The sequence below is a fragment of the Camelus dromedarius genome, chromosome 22 (assembly GCF_036321535.1).
Source record: "Camelus dromedarius isolate mCamDro1 chromosome 22, mCamDro1.pat, whole genome shotgun sequence".
Taxonomy (NCBI): domain Eukaryota; kingdom Metazoa; phylum Chordata; class Mammalia; order Artiodactyla; family Camelidae; genus Camelus; species Camelus dromedarius.
Window position 1 is genome coordinate 12926172 of NC_087457.1, and position 17600 is coordinate 12943771.

General features: G+C 39.1%; 1 protein-coding gene across 2 annotated transcripts in view; it reads right to left on the reverse strand.

The window, feature by feature from the left end:
• The window catches only part of BAG4 (BAG cochaperone 4), a 34036-nt gene extending 16583 nt beyond the window's left edge, over positions 1-17453 (reverse strand). For both annotated transcript variants that reach the window (XM_064477458.1, XM_010981112.3), the window contains exons 1-2: positions 17031-17453; positions 360-464 (exon numbers count right to left, since the gene is read on the reverse strand). In XM_064477458.1, the coding sequence (XP_064333528.1) occupies positions 360-464; positions 17031-17297 (372 nt within the window). In that variant the 5' untranslated portion in view covers positions 17298-17453. The remainder of the gene's footprint in view (positions 1-359; positions 465-17030) is intronic.
• Positions 17454-17600: the final 147 nt, after the last annotated feature.

The following is a 17600-nucleotide window of genomic DNA, read 5'->3' on the forward strand; positions in this document are numbered from 1 at the left end:
TTGTACACCTGAAACTAACATAATGGTATATGTCAACTGTATCTCCAAAAACAGGCCGAATTTTTAAAAAGAAGTACATTTTGTATTTGTTGTTTTCAGGCCCTGAGAAATAATCTATTCCTCCAGCTACCTTTTCCTAGATATTTCCTTATCTCTGAGTTAAAAACATTAAAATGATTAAGATAGAGTCCATTACACAACATTGTAAACTGACTATACTTCAATAAAAATTCTTTTAAAAGTAGAGTCCATTAAATAACAAAAACCCACACATCTTAGTATGAAATTTCCACAGGTTCTGAAAATAAATCAATTAGTTAAGAAAAAAATTCAGAAAGTCTGTCAATTTTAGACCATACCTGGCCTTGCATTTCTGGTCTTACAGAATATGTACTTGGGTAAGGAGCCCGAGGTCGCGCAGAATTCCAATAGTTAGAATTGTAGCCAGGATATGGTGGCTGCTCCTAAGGAAGAAAAGGAAAACAGAGTCACTTTTACTAACATCCTTATATCATTCTGAAAAGTTCACAAAGGCAGGTATAAGTACCAAAAAAAAAAAAAAGCAATGGGAGCCCCACTATAAAATCACTCATTATTAAAACTGATGCAGATATATTATATGGTAAATCACTTGTTCTAGAAAAAGCAATTATTAACTATTCTTACACATTATATCAACGATAAACAACGGATATATCAATAATACGTCTACTATGTCAAGATAATTAGCAAAACTAGAGACAATGGATTCCTTTATCCCACTCCCATCACTAACCCCATCACTACTAATTTAATTAGTGCAACACAATTATAGTTCTTTGTTAAGGAGAGTAGTATTTACTTATCTCAACAACTTTGGAACTTGAAAATATTACTACTAAACTTTACTTCAAATGCATACATCTTCAATATTCAACTTCTTTGCCTGGCCACACCCCTAGTTTTTTCATATTCCTCTACTTTCTGTTACAGCTAAGCTTTCTGCTGGCTGTCCACAGCTAACTCAGTACTAGGAACTTATGAAGAATAATTACCCCTTCAAGGAGAAAATCCACCTGTGACATTAACCCTTACAGCTTTTCATTCCAACTCAAAAAGTTAGTGCAGTCATTTGCAATAAGCCAATACACTCTGATAAGAGACCAGATCAACTCAAACCCCTTCAGGCTGTTTTAATATATATATTTGTTACCCATAAGCTGAGTTATTTTGCTTTGAGCTTTACAGTTTAAGTATAATTTTAAGCTTAAACAGAATCTTCAAATCTTGAAATATGGTCTCAGAAAGAAATTCACTGGCAGATGCGTCACTGAGAATTTAATTATCACCATCATAGCTTAACTGCACTACTTACCAGTTTCATAATACTTTGTTTTCAAAGCATGCCATCATTCCACATGACATTATACAAGCCGCGCATGTAACATCTCCCTTACATAACACAAAAACTAGAGCAATATAGAAACTAGCAAGATTACAAGGAAAATGTTATGGGCAAACGTCAGATCCTAACAACCAAATTTCTCAGTCAGGCAAATTCCCCTGATTAATGCCCTCCCTTCCTTGCCCTGAAGTGGTGTCTGACTAATTGATTTTTCTTTACCAAGAATTTGAACCTTGATTAAAGAGATGAAAAGACAGGAGTGGAAGCTGACTCACCCTGGCCGAGTGTGGTGAACACCCAAATCCCCAGAACTTCCTTGGCTTCTGTTCTTTCCTACTGATTCTTGGAAGCACCCCACACATTTCTACTACCTCTTCCACCCACTCGTGTCCTTACTCCTTCCTTACTCAGCTTCCCAACACCTGAATCCCCTGCTGCTCTTTCCCTCAGATGCACTCACCCTGCAAACACCTCACCCAGTTTAAACCCCATTATCCACTGACTCCATTTGTGTGCTTCATCTAAGCACAAGCCAAGGGAAACACAGGCTCTCTGGTTTCATGCAAGCAGACACTCAGCACTGCCGAGAACTGCACTACACTTCCTCTGGACCTGCGTCTCACTCTCAAGAACAACTGTTTCCCTTTTTTTGTCCCCTCAAATCTCCATACCCTCTTAGGCTACTCTTCATTTTTCAACTGATAACTTTATCTTGTATTTCACTTAAATAAAAAAAAAAAAAGGCAGCAGCAATCAGACAGAAACTCCGTCTTCCTATTTACTAAATCTACAATGTACCATATCTGTCACTGTCTTCCCAAAAAGCAAGAATGAAGTGTCTCTGGCCCTGTTAAAAGGCCAATCCTTCCACATAGCTCTGGACCACATAACTTCTACCTTCTAAAGCACTTTATTCCTCCAGCTCTCACTACCCTTTCTTTTATCAGTCATCTGTTTCTCCAGGAGAGCAGATCAGCTCCATCAGAACCTGCCCTCAAGACTTCTCTAAACAAATATTAAAACATATTTTTAAACTACCATACTTAACAGTGTGGCAAGTGACTGGATGTATAATAAACAAGATTAACAACAACTTGATAATTGCTAAAGATAAGTGATGGATATCTGGGAGTTTTATTATACTAGTCTCTCTTCTTTTACAGATGTTTGGAAATTTCTACAATAAAAAGTTAAAAAACAAAACGGTGGGGCAGGGACTGAAGGTAGATTTCCTTTAAATATACCCTGTTTTGTACAGTTGACTTTAGAACAATGAAAAATACTTTACATAATTACGAAAGATAATGAAATATTTTTAAATCCCTGAAAGAAAGCAAAACAAAACAAAAAACACTGAGTATTAAATTGACAGGACAACCCCCCAAAGAGAAACTATTTCAAGTGACTGTAAAGCACAGTAATGTGGCCAGCATCCCTACTGAGACATACTCTGTGCACTTCCCCCTACGGCCACTAAAATGGATTCTTTTTAGTAATCATACTAATAATTACCAACATTGTTGGTACTGTTTTGATACTGTTGTGTGGGTTTGTAGCTGAAAATGAGTGATTATGTTTGTGTGGCTGAAAATCAGCATCTTCACAGTGGGAGATAAGTCATATAAGAATCATGAAATTTAGCAGCACCTTAGTACATAAAACAATTACTAACAGAGATAGAGGGGGATACTGGTGGGAATACAATCATTGTCGGAGATTTTAACACTACATTAACATCACTAGACAGATCTTCCAGACAAAAAATAAATAAGGCAATAGAAAATTAAATAATACAATAGAAAAATTAGACTTGGTAGATATTTTCAGAGCATTATATCCCCCCAAAATAGGATATACATTCTTTTCAAGTGCACATGGAATATTTTCTAGGATTGATCATGTACTTGGGCACAAAAGAAGCCTCAACAATTTTAAGAAGAAAGAAATTATCTCAAGCATCTTTACTGACCACAATGCCATGCAACTAGAAATGTACTACAGAGAAACAAAGGAGAAAAAAAGGAAAGCATGGAGATTAAACAACATGCTATTAAAAAACCAATGGGTCAATGAGGAAATCAAAGCTGAAATTAAAAAATACCTTGAGACAAATGAAAATGAAAACACAACCACACAAAATTTATGGGACGCAGCAAAGGCAGCGCTAAGAGGGAAGTTTATAGTGAAACAGGCCTTCCTGAAAAAAGAAGAACAATCTCAAATAAACAATCTAACCCACCAGCTAAAAGAATTAGAAAAAGAAGAGCAAAAAACCCCAAATGGCAACAGAAGGAAAGAAATAATAAAGATCAGGGCAGAAATAAATAAAATAGAGATTTAAAAAAAACTGAAAAAAATCAAACCAACAGCTGGTTTTTTGAAAAAGTAAATAAAATCGACAAACCTCTGGCCAAACTCACAAAGAAGAAAAAAGAGAGAGCATAAATAAGCAAAGTAAGAAAGGAAAATGGAGAAATTACAACAAATAACATAGAAATACAGAATATCATACAAGAATATTATGAAGAACTGTATGGAACCAAAATAGATAACCTAGAGGAGATGGAAAAGTTTCTGGAAACATACAGTCCACCAAGACTGAACCAAGAAGAAACTGACCACTTGAACAAACCGATCACTAGAAATGAAATCGAATTAGCAATAAAAAACCTCCCTACAAATAAAAGTCCAGGACCAGACGGCTTCACCGGGGAATTACACTAAACATACAAAGAAGAACTCATACCAAAGATTGAAAGATTGAAAAGAAGGGAATACTCCCAAACTCATTCTATGAAGCCACCATCACCCTGATACCAAAACCAGGCACAGACACTACCAAAAAAGAGAATTATAGGCCAATATCATTGATGAACATAGATGCAAAAATCTTCACCAAAATTTTAGCAAATAGAATCCACAGCACATAAAAAAGATTATATATCATGATCAAGTGGGGTTCATCTCAGGGACACAAGGGTGGTTCAACATAAGCAAAACAATCAATGTAATACATCACATCAACAAGAGAAAGGACAAAAAACACATGATCATCTCAATAGATGCAGAAAAAGCATTTGATAAAATTCAACACCCATTTATGATAAAAACTCTCACCAAAGTGGGTATAGAGGGAACATATCTCAACATAATAAAAGCTATATATGACAAACCTACAGCCAGCATAGTACTCAACAGTGAAAAACTCAAAAGCTTCCCACTAAAATCTGGGACAAGACAAGGCTGCGCACTATTACCACTCCTATTCAACATAGTCTTGGAAGTCCTAGCCACAGCAATCAGGCAAGAGAGAGAAATAAAAGGGATCCAAATTGGAAAAGAAGAGGTAAAAGTGTCACTATATGCCAATGACATGTTACTATATATAGAAGACCCTAAAAGGTCCACACAAAAACTATTAGAGCTGATCGAAGAATTCAGCAAGGTAGCAGGTTACAAGATTAACATTCAAACATCAGTTACATTTCTTTACACTAACGAGGAATCAACAGAAAAAGAAAGTAAAGAAACAATCCCTTTAAAACAGCACCCAAAGTAATAAAATACCTAGGAATAAATCTAACCAAGGAGGTGAAAGAATTATACACAGAAAACTATAAACCATTGATGAAGGAAATTAAAGAAGACTTTAAAAAATGGAAAGATATCTCATGCTCTTGGATTGGAAGAATCAATATTGTTAAAATGGTCACACTGCCCAAGGCAATCTACAGATTTAATGCAATCCCTATCAAATTACCCAGGACATATTTCACAGAACTAGAACAAATCATAATAAAACTTATATGGAACCACAAAAGACCTAGAATTGCCAAAATATCACTGAAGAAAAAGAAAGAGGCTGGAGGAATAACTCTCCCAGACTTCAGACAATACTATAGAGCTACAGTCATCAAGACAGCATGGTATTGGTACAAAAACAGACTTATGGACCAATGGAACAGAATAGAGAACCCAGAAATGAACCCACAAACTTTTGGTCAACTAATCTTTGACAAAGGAGGCAAGAATATACAATGGAATAAAGACAGTCTCTTCAGCAAATGGTGTTGGGAAAACTGCATACCAGCATGTAAATCAATGAAGCCAGAACACTCCCTTACACCATACACAAAAGTAAACTCAAAATGGATCAAAGACTTAAACATAAGACAAGATACAATAAACCTCCTAGAAGAAAATATAGGCAAAACATTATCTGACATACATCTCAAAAATGCTCTCCTAGGGCAGTCTACCCAAGCAATAGAAGTAAAAGCAAGAATAAACAAATGGGACTTAATTAAACTTACAAGCTTCTGAACAGCAAAGGAAACCATAAGTAAAACAAAATGACAACCTACTGAATGGGAGAAAATTTTTGCAAATGAAACCAACAAAGGCTTGATCTCCAGAATATATAAGCAGCTCATATGACTTAATAAGAAAAAAACAAACAACCCAATCCAAAAATAGGCAGAAGACCTAAACAAGCAATTCTCCAAGGAAGACATACAAATGATCAATAGGCACATGAAAAAATGCTCAGTATCACTAATTATCAGGGAAATGCAAATCAAAACTACAATGAGGTATCACCTCACACCAGTCAGAATGGCCATCATTCAAAAGTCAACAAATAACAAATGCTGGAGAGGCTGTGGAGAAAACGGAACCCTCTTACATTGCTGGTGGGAATGCAGTTTGGTGCAGCCACTGTGGAAAATAGTATGGAGATTCCTCAAAAGACTAGGAATAGGCTTACCATATGACCCAGGAATCCCACTCCTGGGCATATATCCAGAAGGAACCCTACTTCAAAATGACACCTGCACCCCAATGTTCATAGCAGCACTATTTACAATAGCCAAGACATGGAGACAGCCTAAATGTCCATCAACAGATGAGTGGATAAAGAAGAAGTGGTATATTTATACAATGGAATACTGTTCAGCCATAAAAACCGACAACATAATGCCATTTGCAGCAACATGGATGTTCCTGGAGAATGTCATTCTAAGTGAAGTAAGCCAGAAAGAGAAAGAAAAATACCATATGAGATCGCTCATATGTGGAATCTAAAAAAAAACAAAACAGAAATACAAAACAGAAACAGACTCATGGACATAGAATACAAACTTGTGGTTGCCAAGGGGGTGGGGGGTCAGAACGGACAGACTGGGATTTCAAAATGTATAGATAAACAAGATTATACTGTATAGCACAGGGAAATATATACAAGATCTTGTGGTAGCTCATAGCGAAAAAAAAATGTGACAATGAATATATATATGTTCATGTATAACTGAAAAATTGTGCTCTACACTGGAATTTGACACAACATTGTAAAATGACTATAACTCAATAAAAAAAAGTTAAAGAAAAAGAACAATGAAATTTCAAACCCTTAAGTTGATGTGGAAACTTTAGTTTGAATTCAAATTGTATTTTATCTTTTAAAAAAACTAATAAATGGATAACCACACACATAATTAATTCAAGTAACTCTTGAACAGTTTTCTGAATGAATAACCTTAGTGGTCTAAAGACAAAAGAAATGCAAAGAAACATTAAACTTTACAGAGAATGCTATTAGTAATGATATTGGTGTTTTAAGTTTTAAACTACTTTGTGTGTGCTGTAGAATAGAAGAAATAAATAAATAAAGCAATGTTATTAGGAACCAGTATTTTTCACATGGGAAAGGACAACATACTGACTAGAGAAAGATGAGGAAGAATCGTGTATGATGGATTTGAATTGGAAAAACAGGTTTACATTCACATATTTTAAAAATGTAATTTAACCTTGTATGCAAAAGAAATACGGGTAAGTGACAAATATGAATAAGAACCAATAAGGGCCAGCTGAAACAAAGGATTTAGGAGTCACTGCAAATCTTAGCAACCCTTTTGCACCCCTGCCCTCCAACCACAAGATCAGCATATCCCATATAGGAGCTGTCATTTCAGCCAGAGTCCCAGAACAAGAAGACCCATGGACAAACTCAAACCCAGTCCAGAGCCTGGAAAAGAGCCACTGCGGTGAACTCACAGTACATGAGCAAGAAGTAAATATTCATTGTTGTAGCCACAACTCTTGGTGTTGTTTTTCACTACAGGAAGAGTCAGGTGATGAGATAACTAAATATCAAATTGGTGTATACATAAAAAAGAATGATTTCAAATGACTTCTAAATCATATTACTTTGACTATACATCCTTAGTGGAATATACTCTAAGGACCAGATGAACTGCAAAGAAACCTAAACTGCATCCATTAGTTAACTGTTAGTCATAGAACTGGTGTTAATATTTGTACTAACAGCTTTATTGAGATGTAATTCACTACCATACAATTCGCTCATTTAAACTGTGCAATTCAATGGTTTTTAGTATATCCACAGATACACTCTAGAGAGATATGTGATCATTACCACAATCAATTTTAGAACATTTCAAAACCTCAGAAAGAAACACTATTTCCTTCAACTAGACCTTCTTATCTCCCATCCCTACAGCCCTTACACCACCGCCAATCTACTTTCTGTCTCTACATACTTGTCTATTCTGAGCATTTCATATAAATGGGATCATGTAATATGTGATACCATGTGACTGGCTTCTTTCACTTAGCCTGTTTGTTGTTGCACGTATCAGTATTTCATTCCTGTTTGAAAGACCACATAATATCCTACTGTATACAAACACTGCATTTGCTTATCCATTCTGGGCATTTGGATTGTTGCCTCCTTTTGGCTATTATGAATAATGCTTCTGTAAACACCCACGAATAGTGTTTTATGTGGACATATGTTTTCGGTTCCCTTCACTATATACTAAGGAGTAGAACTGCTGGGTCACACAATAACTCTGTTTAACAATTTGAAGAACTGGTATTTGTTTTCCAAAGAAGCTGTATCATTTTACATTCCCATCAGCCAAGTATAAGGGTTCTAATTTCTCCATCTCCTCACCAACACCAGTTTTTCCCGTGGTTTTATTTATTTTTATAGTCATCTTAGTGGGTGTGAAGTGGTATCTCACTGTGATTTTTATTTGCAGTTCCCTGACAACATGATTTTGAATTTTTCATGGGCTCATTGGCTCATAAAAAATGGCTCATTTTTTTATGTTTTGCCCATTTGTAAATTGGGTTCATCTCCAGGTTACCCACAACTTATGGCTGACCTGGCTACAAATTGGAGGTTCCCATGACCTCCTTCCCCTTGGACTTGATTATTTCCTGGTACAGCTCACAGAACTCAGGGAAACATATAACTTACATTTACCAGATTATTAAAGGATATGAAAAAAGGATACAAATGAACAGCCAGATGAAGGGATACATAGGACAAGGTCTGGGGGTGTTTCTGTCCCTGTGGAGCTGGGGTGTGTCACCATCCCAATATGTGGGTGTTCACCAACTTGGGAGCTCTCTGAACCCCATACTGTCATTTTTACTGAGGCTACCTCACATAGGCATGACTCATTATTAACTTCATTTCTGGCTCCTCTCTCACCTCTAGAGAATGGGGAGCAGGGATAAAAATTCTAAGCTTCCAAACATGGCTGGGTCTTCCCGGTGACCAGCTCCACCCAGGAGCCAATCATGAGACCACCCACAGTTGCCTCAATAGTACAAAGATTCTATTGCCCAGAAAATTCCAAAGGATTTAGGAGCCCTGTGTCAGGAATGGGGGGGTCACAGACCAAATAGTAGAACAAAAGCTGCTCCTAGTGCTCTTATGACTTAAGAATTTACAAGGGTTTCAGGAGCTCTGTGTCAAGAACATGAGGCAGAAACCTACATTTTTTTTTCTATTACATCACAATAGCATATAATTGGATCTTCTTTTTTTAAATCCAGCCTGACAATCTCTGTCTTTGATTGTTTTATCCATTCACATTTAATGTTTTTATTGATATAGCTGAATTTACATCTGCCATTTCACTTTTGTTTTCTATATCATATTTGTTGTTTCTCAATTCTTCCTTTATTGCTTTCTTTTACATTAAGTGAATATTTCCTAATGCGCATTTTAATTATTTCAATGAATGTGTATATATGTATGTGTACACATACACACGTATACCTTGACCACACTTAGCTGTTAAAACTCCACAAATTTCCAGCTAGTTTCTCTGTTGTTTCCAACAAGATCCTGGGACGTTAACTGCTCCACAAACGGATCCGATCAATTTTGGGCTTCTTGGAAGGGACACTTCCTGAAGTCAGTGTTTGAGATTTGTTCTGACCCCAAAAGGCTCCCCCCAGGCAATCTCTTTCCCTGGTTCTCTCTAGCAAACCCGCTGCCCTACAGTTTAGTCTGTATCTCCAGTGAATCCACTGATCTCCTTCCAATTGTCTTTCACAACAACCTCCACAGAACATCCTTTGGCTGCAGCTTTTCCACATTCTAATGCTTTAAATAAAGTAAGCTCCTTTGGGAAAAGATTCTGAGCTACCAGTTTTACAGCCTGCTTCTACCTCCAGATACAATGTCTGAGCCACATTCTGCAGCTGGGATGGGGACAATGGTGTGCTTCTCTGAGAGACACCCTTGCTTTAAGAGCTGAGCACCTGGGGGGAAAGGGCAGTAGCCTCAGGCCTTCCCAGCTAACTTCCTTACAAGTCAGAGTAAGGGTGATCAGACCCAGTGTTCTCAGCAGCACTCTGCCCAGGGTAAAGCCTCCATCCCACAGGTAGGAACCACCACTACTGGCCACACCTGTCCGAAACTTGCCCAAAACTTGCCCTCTGCAACAGTAGCTAGAGGCAAGATGAGCTATGTGGATGTGCTGCCCCTCCCAGGATGACTGGGACCTGGGGGGAGAAGGAGCCCTGTTTTCTTCGCTGCTCCAGTCTGGAATGGAGTGTCTGTCTCACTGAGCTGGGGGGAGGTGCAGGGGTTGGCGGGTAGAGAGGGGAGGAGGTCTTGGTTCAAACAGCACAGAATCTCACTGTTCTTACTGAATTTGAGTACATTTTCTATAATAAATGTTTCTTCGTTTACTAAATTCCCTAAGATCATTTCCAGAGACTTTAATTTGGTTGTTTTTTAAAAATATTTTTCATCAGTTTCACCGAGGACCGGGTCCACATAGCTCTCCATGCTGTCACGCCAGAACTGGAAACTGGCATTATTTTGAAGTTATTTTATATAATATTGTAGGATTGCACAAGTGTTTGTAATTATCTTAATATTGTTAAGAACCAAGATTTTCCACACAAAAGTAATAAATACAATCAAAGAAGAAAAAAATGTTAAATTTGAATTAATAGATATATGAACTCATTTATTTTTCTATTTTAAAATGCATGCAACTCTGTCCACTGAAAAGTGCCAGAAGCAATGACAACACAGTAGCAGTCAGTACACCCAGCACCCAAATCTGACTTTTGTACCAGTTATTAAGCTACTGGCCCTTAGCTCCAAACACCACACTCTGTTACGCAGGATGGGGAGGGAGTCTGCAAACATTTTTCCTTTGCCACTTGTTTACTGTTTGGTTCTGCCAATAGGGGGCGCTAGGTTGGAGGCGGGGAGAATGGATCTGCTCCTTCCTGTTTGCTTGCTTCAGGTTTCTGCCAGTGTCAGGCCAGCAAAGCCCAGTCAGCAGCAGTCTCCAGACTCTTCTGGTTTTCCCAAAACTCCCAGCACCAGCTCGGCAATGCCTCCTCCCCGGTTCCAGCTCCACCCAGCCATTCTTCCACCTTTCCAGGGTCTAATAACCCCAACCTCCTCTCTTTATTGCCCAGCCCTAGGAGTTGAGGCTGCTTCCTGTGTTACTTCCATTTTCTCTTTTTACCTTTACAGATTTCCAATACCCATTTAACTAATTTCCTAAAGCAAATTCTCTCTTTCAAAAGAACTAGTGTAGGTTCTGTTTTCCCGCCTGGATTCTGACATATACAGCTTCTAAATATAATTCTCCAATTAAAAAAAAAAATCAAGGTTTCTTAAAGGAATGCCTGATAATAATGCCTAGGACAGAATACAGAATAGGCCTGCTACATCTTGTACCAGAAATCAAGAAAGTTGTCAAAAATCAATTGACGTTATTGGCATGTTAAGTTATGTCAAAAGGACTTAGAAACCAAGAAGAGAGGCTCCCATTGGCATAATAGGGGATCATTTAAGCAATAAAAAGAATTACTGCAACTGATTGAAACACATGCAAAATATTGAATATATGTGCATAAATACATACATGTTATGCAAATGAGCTCACAAAGACATACTTTTTAAAACAATGAGAAACACAGTCCCTTTTTTGTAACTTTAATGGAATTTAGAGATGAATGAAAATTAAATCTTCCATCTTATCTTAGGAGTCTTTTTTTTTTAAGATGGAGAAATATCTATACCTTGATTGTGGTAGTGGTTACATGACCATACGCATTTGTCAAAATTCAGATCTATCTACGCTTTAAAAATGGTAAAATTTACAAGTATGTAAATACACCATAATTTTTATATGAAAAAAATCCTTAATGAAGATGTAAAAATTAAGCCTTATATAAAAAAAGCCTTAATAAAAAAAAAAAGTTGTCTTTGCTTCTTTTTCCTCCCTTTGTACAAAATGGAACAAATCTAAAAATACTCCCAGTAACAATGAAAGCCTGCAGCTCAAGGACCTCCTGACATGACACGAATTCTGTGAAACGCATTTGGTTTCACAGGAAACTGGCTGAAGCTGACAGCCGTTCTACAGATCAAGTTGCCAATTTTATCAGGTGCCTAAGTCTTTCCAAAACTTTTATTTGCTGTCTGAAACTAGACAAAGATGATAAAAGATGATGTAAACTAGACAAAGATGATAAAAGGTCTTTACAAGTGTTAGTAATATGAATTAAAGTGCTTGTGGCAAAGGAAATTCCATTAAAATTATGCAAAATTATTTACTGTCTTCTATTTTGAGAAGAAATACCTAAATTTCAGATGAAGGCTGGAGTCAACTCCTTTCATATTTATCTCAGAACTAACTAGTTCCGGTAGAAGTGGATATATGGTTAACTTTACAAAGTAACTTGCTGCCATGCCTCCCAAAAATAACTCCAGCCCAAATAAATCTAACAGTTGAGGAATCTGAGTAGTGCTGGTACTACCTAGGATCTATTTATAAATTTGTTTTATTTTGCACAAGAATTAGACAAAAAGGGTTGGGGGGGGAACGCATTATAAATTATTTTTATAGCTATATATTCCAAAACCACCAAAAAGCACTTTATGCTCTATCATCACACATTTCTCATTTTCAGTCTCATCGGGGGGTCTCTTCCATGCGCCTCCACACTGCCTCCCTTTTCCCAGCACCTGTTTCACTTACCATAGCAAGCTCCCAGCATATCCCAACCACTTCACTCTCAGATGACCTCCCTACCTCAAGAAAGGACACCAAGAGCTATGAACTCCTTCAATGTCCCTCCCGTCCAACTAACTCCAAGCCTCCTTTTTCCCCCTCTAGCTCTGAAGAGGTTTCTCAGTTCCTCCTCACTTCCTAATCTGCCTCTCCCCAAATCACACTCCATCCTTTTGTTCGCATCTTTTCTCTCAATCCACTACGTTACCCTCCGCTGCTGACAAACATCCTCAAGCCACCTAATCCTAAAAATTCTTCCCTCAGATTCTGATTTCCAGTGACCACTTTCTCATTTACTAACAGTTTCCACTAGTTGTCTTCTCACCCAAACCTCCCATTCATTACTTTAATATTATTTTAAACTCCCACCACTAAAATCAGCAATACCTCCTTAATTGCCAATCCAGCTGCTTCTCTTCAGTTCTCCTACCACTTACCTACAAAATAACAGTGTCCTCACTTCGTCTTGATTGCATGACTTCCTGACTTCCTAATATCCTTCTGTTATTCTTGCTCATGGTCTCCTGCTGGGTTCTCTCTGTCATCCATCCTAGACCTCAAAGCTCTCCCCCTGGCAGCATGACCCAGTTTGGTAATTCACTATGCTTCTATTTGGTGACTCTCAAATCACTGTCCCCATCCCCTATCTCCCTCCTGAGCCCCACATCTACTGTTTTGGTCCCACAGACAGCAACTCCTGGATGCCACAGACTCTAACACTGGACATCAAAAAAAAAAAAAAAAACCACCCAGAAAATCACAAACTTCTCTCTAATCAATCACATACATTGCATCCAGAGCTTGGCACACGGTAACCACCGTGACGAGCTGGCTCCCAGAAAAAAGGAAATAAAGGCAGTACATAAACCCTTACCAAGTTTTTGTATTTTGTATTTTTAAAGCTCCTCTATTAACCAATCGCTAGTTCTTTTGGCACAAAATTAAACCATATCTTCCCATAAAAACCTGTTCCTCTTCCTTGTCATTCCTATGAAATACTAACAATTCAGAATTACCTTGTTTCTGCTGCAGCTCTCACTTACAATTACCCTTGAAAATGTCTTTCAAATCTATGTATCTTGTTTTGAAACGCAACCAAAAAATAAGATAGAGAGATGTGATACACCAAATATAATAAACACTAATCACAGAATCTAGGTGGTGAATATATGGGTATTCACTTTTCATATAATTTCAACTTTTCTGTATGCTTGACAGTTTTTATAATAAAGTGTTGGGAAAAAAAAAAAAAACCTGTCTTCATTCAGGCATTCTTCAAACGCATGCCCTTTTTACTTCCCTTCTGAACGAATCCAGAAGCCTAACTGAGCTGTCTTCCCAAATCCTCCTGTTGTAACCATCCTCCACGATGGCTCCCACTGACCCCTACCTACTGTATTCACACCCTCGTGAAGCCGCCTCCAGCACTGTACCAGGGTTGGTCTCTCTGACCAACAGTATATGGCAGAAGTGATGGTACGTCACTTCCAAGATTAGGTTATGAGACTGCGGCTTTCAGCTTCCATCTCAGCACTCTCTTGGATGACTTGTTTCGAGGAACATGTAAATCACCTAGGGATCTCCTTAAAAGGCACATTCTGATTCGGCAGGTCTGGGGCGGGGCCCAAAATGCAGCATTTCCAACAAGCTCCTAGGTGATGCATATGCTGCTAGTTCAGGAATCAAACTTCAGGGCTGCAAGGACAACTAACAGGGTTAGGAAAGAAAGAAAATAGGGGGAGGTTTTCCATTTTTCCCCCTGCCACATTTAAATCTGTTAACACAAAGTCAAGTCTTTGTAGTGGGTCAGGGCACCATTATCTCAATATATTCAGTTCTACAGTGCAATGCTTCTCAAACATGAAAGTGCTCATGAATCACACGAGGATCTTATTAAACTGCAGCAGCAGTAAGTCTGAAGCAGGAGCGATTCTGCATTTCTTGCAACCTCCAATGAAGCTTCTTCTAGTCCATGGACCACAAATTTAAAGAGTAAGGTTTAAAGGATGCCTAACTTTTTTTTTTTAAGTTTGACATGTTTGATTATTTAAAAATGTAAAAGTTATACGTCAAAAACGAGAATAAAGTTAACAATGATTTAGGAAAAAAACTTGCAACATGGATGACAACACGTATGTATATTTTTTGTATTAGTTTCCTTCTGCTGCTTAAGAAATTATCATCCCGGGGGGAGGGTACAGCTCAGCGATGGAGCACATGCCTAGCATGCACAAGGTCCTGGGTTCAATCCCCACTACCTCTACCAAAATAAGTAAATAAACCTAATTATCTCCCCCCAAAACAAAAAAAAGAAATTATCGTCCCATACTTTCCAAGTTTCAGAAACATCAACCTGGAAGATAAACCCTTGAGATGGTTTACAGTGCCTGTTGCACATTCCAGCTTTATGGAGCTTCCTCAACAGCTCCGGCACCATGACCCACCGTGTGTGCACACCTGTTCTCCACTACACCTGACAACTCCCTACACAATAATAAGATCTTCACTTCGCTAACCTTAACCCGAAAACACACTTCTGTTTTGATAACACAGTAAGCTAAAGTGGCGTCATCTTTCCCTTCAATTGAGCTTTGATGTAGTTTGCCTACTTATAGGCCAAGCATTTCATCACTCTGGGAAGTGTCATGGGGTTGAAGTCCCACAGGCTACTTATTCCAGATTTAGACAGAGAAATCATGGGCCTTTCTTGGCAATTAACCTCTCATACTATATTTTTTTTTCTCATAGAATTTTTAAAAGATATACCATAAAACCTACTCTTTTAAAGTGCACAATTTGGAGGGTAGAGCTCGGCAGTAGAGCACGAGCTTAGCATGCACGAGGTCCTGGGTTCAATCCCCAGTACCTCCGTTAAAAAATAACAACAAATAAATAAATCTAATTACCCCCTCCAAAAAAACCCAAATATGCTTTAAAAAATAAAAACTAATAAAGTGCACATTTCAATGATTTTTAGTCTATTTAGAGTTGTGTAATTATCATCACTAATTCCAGAAAATTTTCTTCATCCCAAAAAGAAACCCCATACCCTTTGTCTATCTTCCCCAATGTACCCAGGCCCCCAGCAATGACAAATCTTTCTCTCTACAGATTTGCCTATTGTGGACATTTCATATAATGTGTGGTCTTTGTGACTGGCTGCATTAATGTAGCATATTTTCAAGGCACATCCATGTTGTTGAATGAATCAGTATTTCATTCCTTTCTATGACTAAATAATTTCGTTGTATGAAGACAGTATATTTTATCTATTCATCAGTTGATGGACATTTGGGTTATTTCCCTTTATGGCTATTATGAAAAACGCTGCTATAAACTTGTATACAAGTTTTATGTGAACAGGTTTTCAGGTCTCCTGTGAATATCTCTAGGAGCAGACCTGCTGAGTAATATCCTAACAGTATGCTCGTCCTTCTGATGAACTGCCAAACTGTTTTCCAAAGCATTGAACCATTTTACATTCCCACCAGCAATGTATGGGAATTTCACTATTACATTTTCAATCAATGAGGATATAATTATAACGAAAATTATCTACGAAAAATACGGCATTAACGAAACAAAAGTATATGTCCAGCAGGAATACAGGGGATAAAATGTTAGAGGTCCGAACAGATTAACTGAGTTAATCTCTCACGGCCAAAAATTCTTTTATCGTAAAATAGGGACGCTTTAATGACATTTACGTTTCAGTCACAGTTAAGATCAAATAAAACAATCCACGTAAAGGTGCTTTACAACACTGATTACGCATGATTCAATACCAAGCAAAGCACTAGGGGCAAAGGGCTAAATGCCCAGATCCCTCCCCTTTCTTCAGGTTCCTTCCCAGCGGGAGGGGTTGCTGAGTGACGGAGGGGGCTGCAACCACCCGGCTTCTCGTGGAGAGCCGGCCCGACAAGCCACGCAGGATAAATTGTTAGGGCTCGAAAAGCTGAGCCGGGTCCCTCCAGCCCAACGTCGTTCCCAGGCGAGAGATTCCGCAGCCTGCTACTTAGCTTAGCAGGGCAGCGCAAGATCTTTTCCTCTTTTTTAATGGCAAGACATTTATTATGGTTGAACCAGAAAAGGAGGGGCAAGGAGAACTCAAGGAAATCCCACCACCCCACGATCCTAGTCTCGGTCTCTCCAAACCCCGCGTAAGGAAAACACAGGAAGCCCGATTCATTACGAACTCTTGGAGGTCTATCAATCCCAACGGCCCTCACCCCCAAAGACTCCCCTATCGGATTCCCTGGGACAGACAGCGCAAAGCTTACCTGGTGGCTTCCTCCAGCTCGACCCGGCTCGGACCAGGCGCCTCCAGAGGAATAGTAGCCATCGCCTCCTCCGCCTTCTCCCGGCCAGGTGGTCTCAGTCGGGCCGCCTCCGCGCACCCGCCAGGAAATGGGAGGCTGGGGAGGTTCGGGGCGGGGGGGATATATGGGCGGAGGTGGGTGCACGGGCACATCTCCCCCAGGCCCGTAGTAGCGGCCATAAGACGGACCGTCACTGGGGCCGTAGCCCGAGCGCCTCAAGGCCGACATGGGCTCCACTGCCCCGAGGCGCTTCCCGCCCCCCACTGCCGGCCCATTGCGCAGGCGCCTACCGGCGAGCGCGAATGGACTGCAGTGAGGGGGGTCGGCCGACAACAGCCAATCTCAGGCCGGGTCCCGCCCCCTCAGCTTCCGAGTCTTGAGAGTCGAAGGACGGAGCGCTGTGACTCTGGGGCTTAGGAAGCAGGAAAACGAGGGGCGGCACCGTGTACCTTAAAAAGGAGAGCACAGTTCACCACCATCTATCCAAACTAAATTCCTTTTCCCTCTTATCAGGGATGCGGATATGTAGTC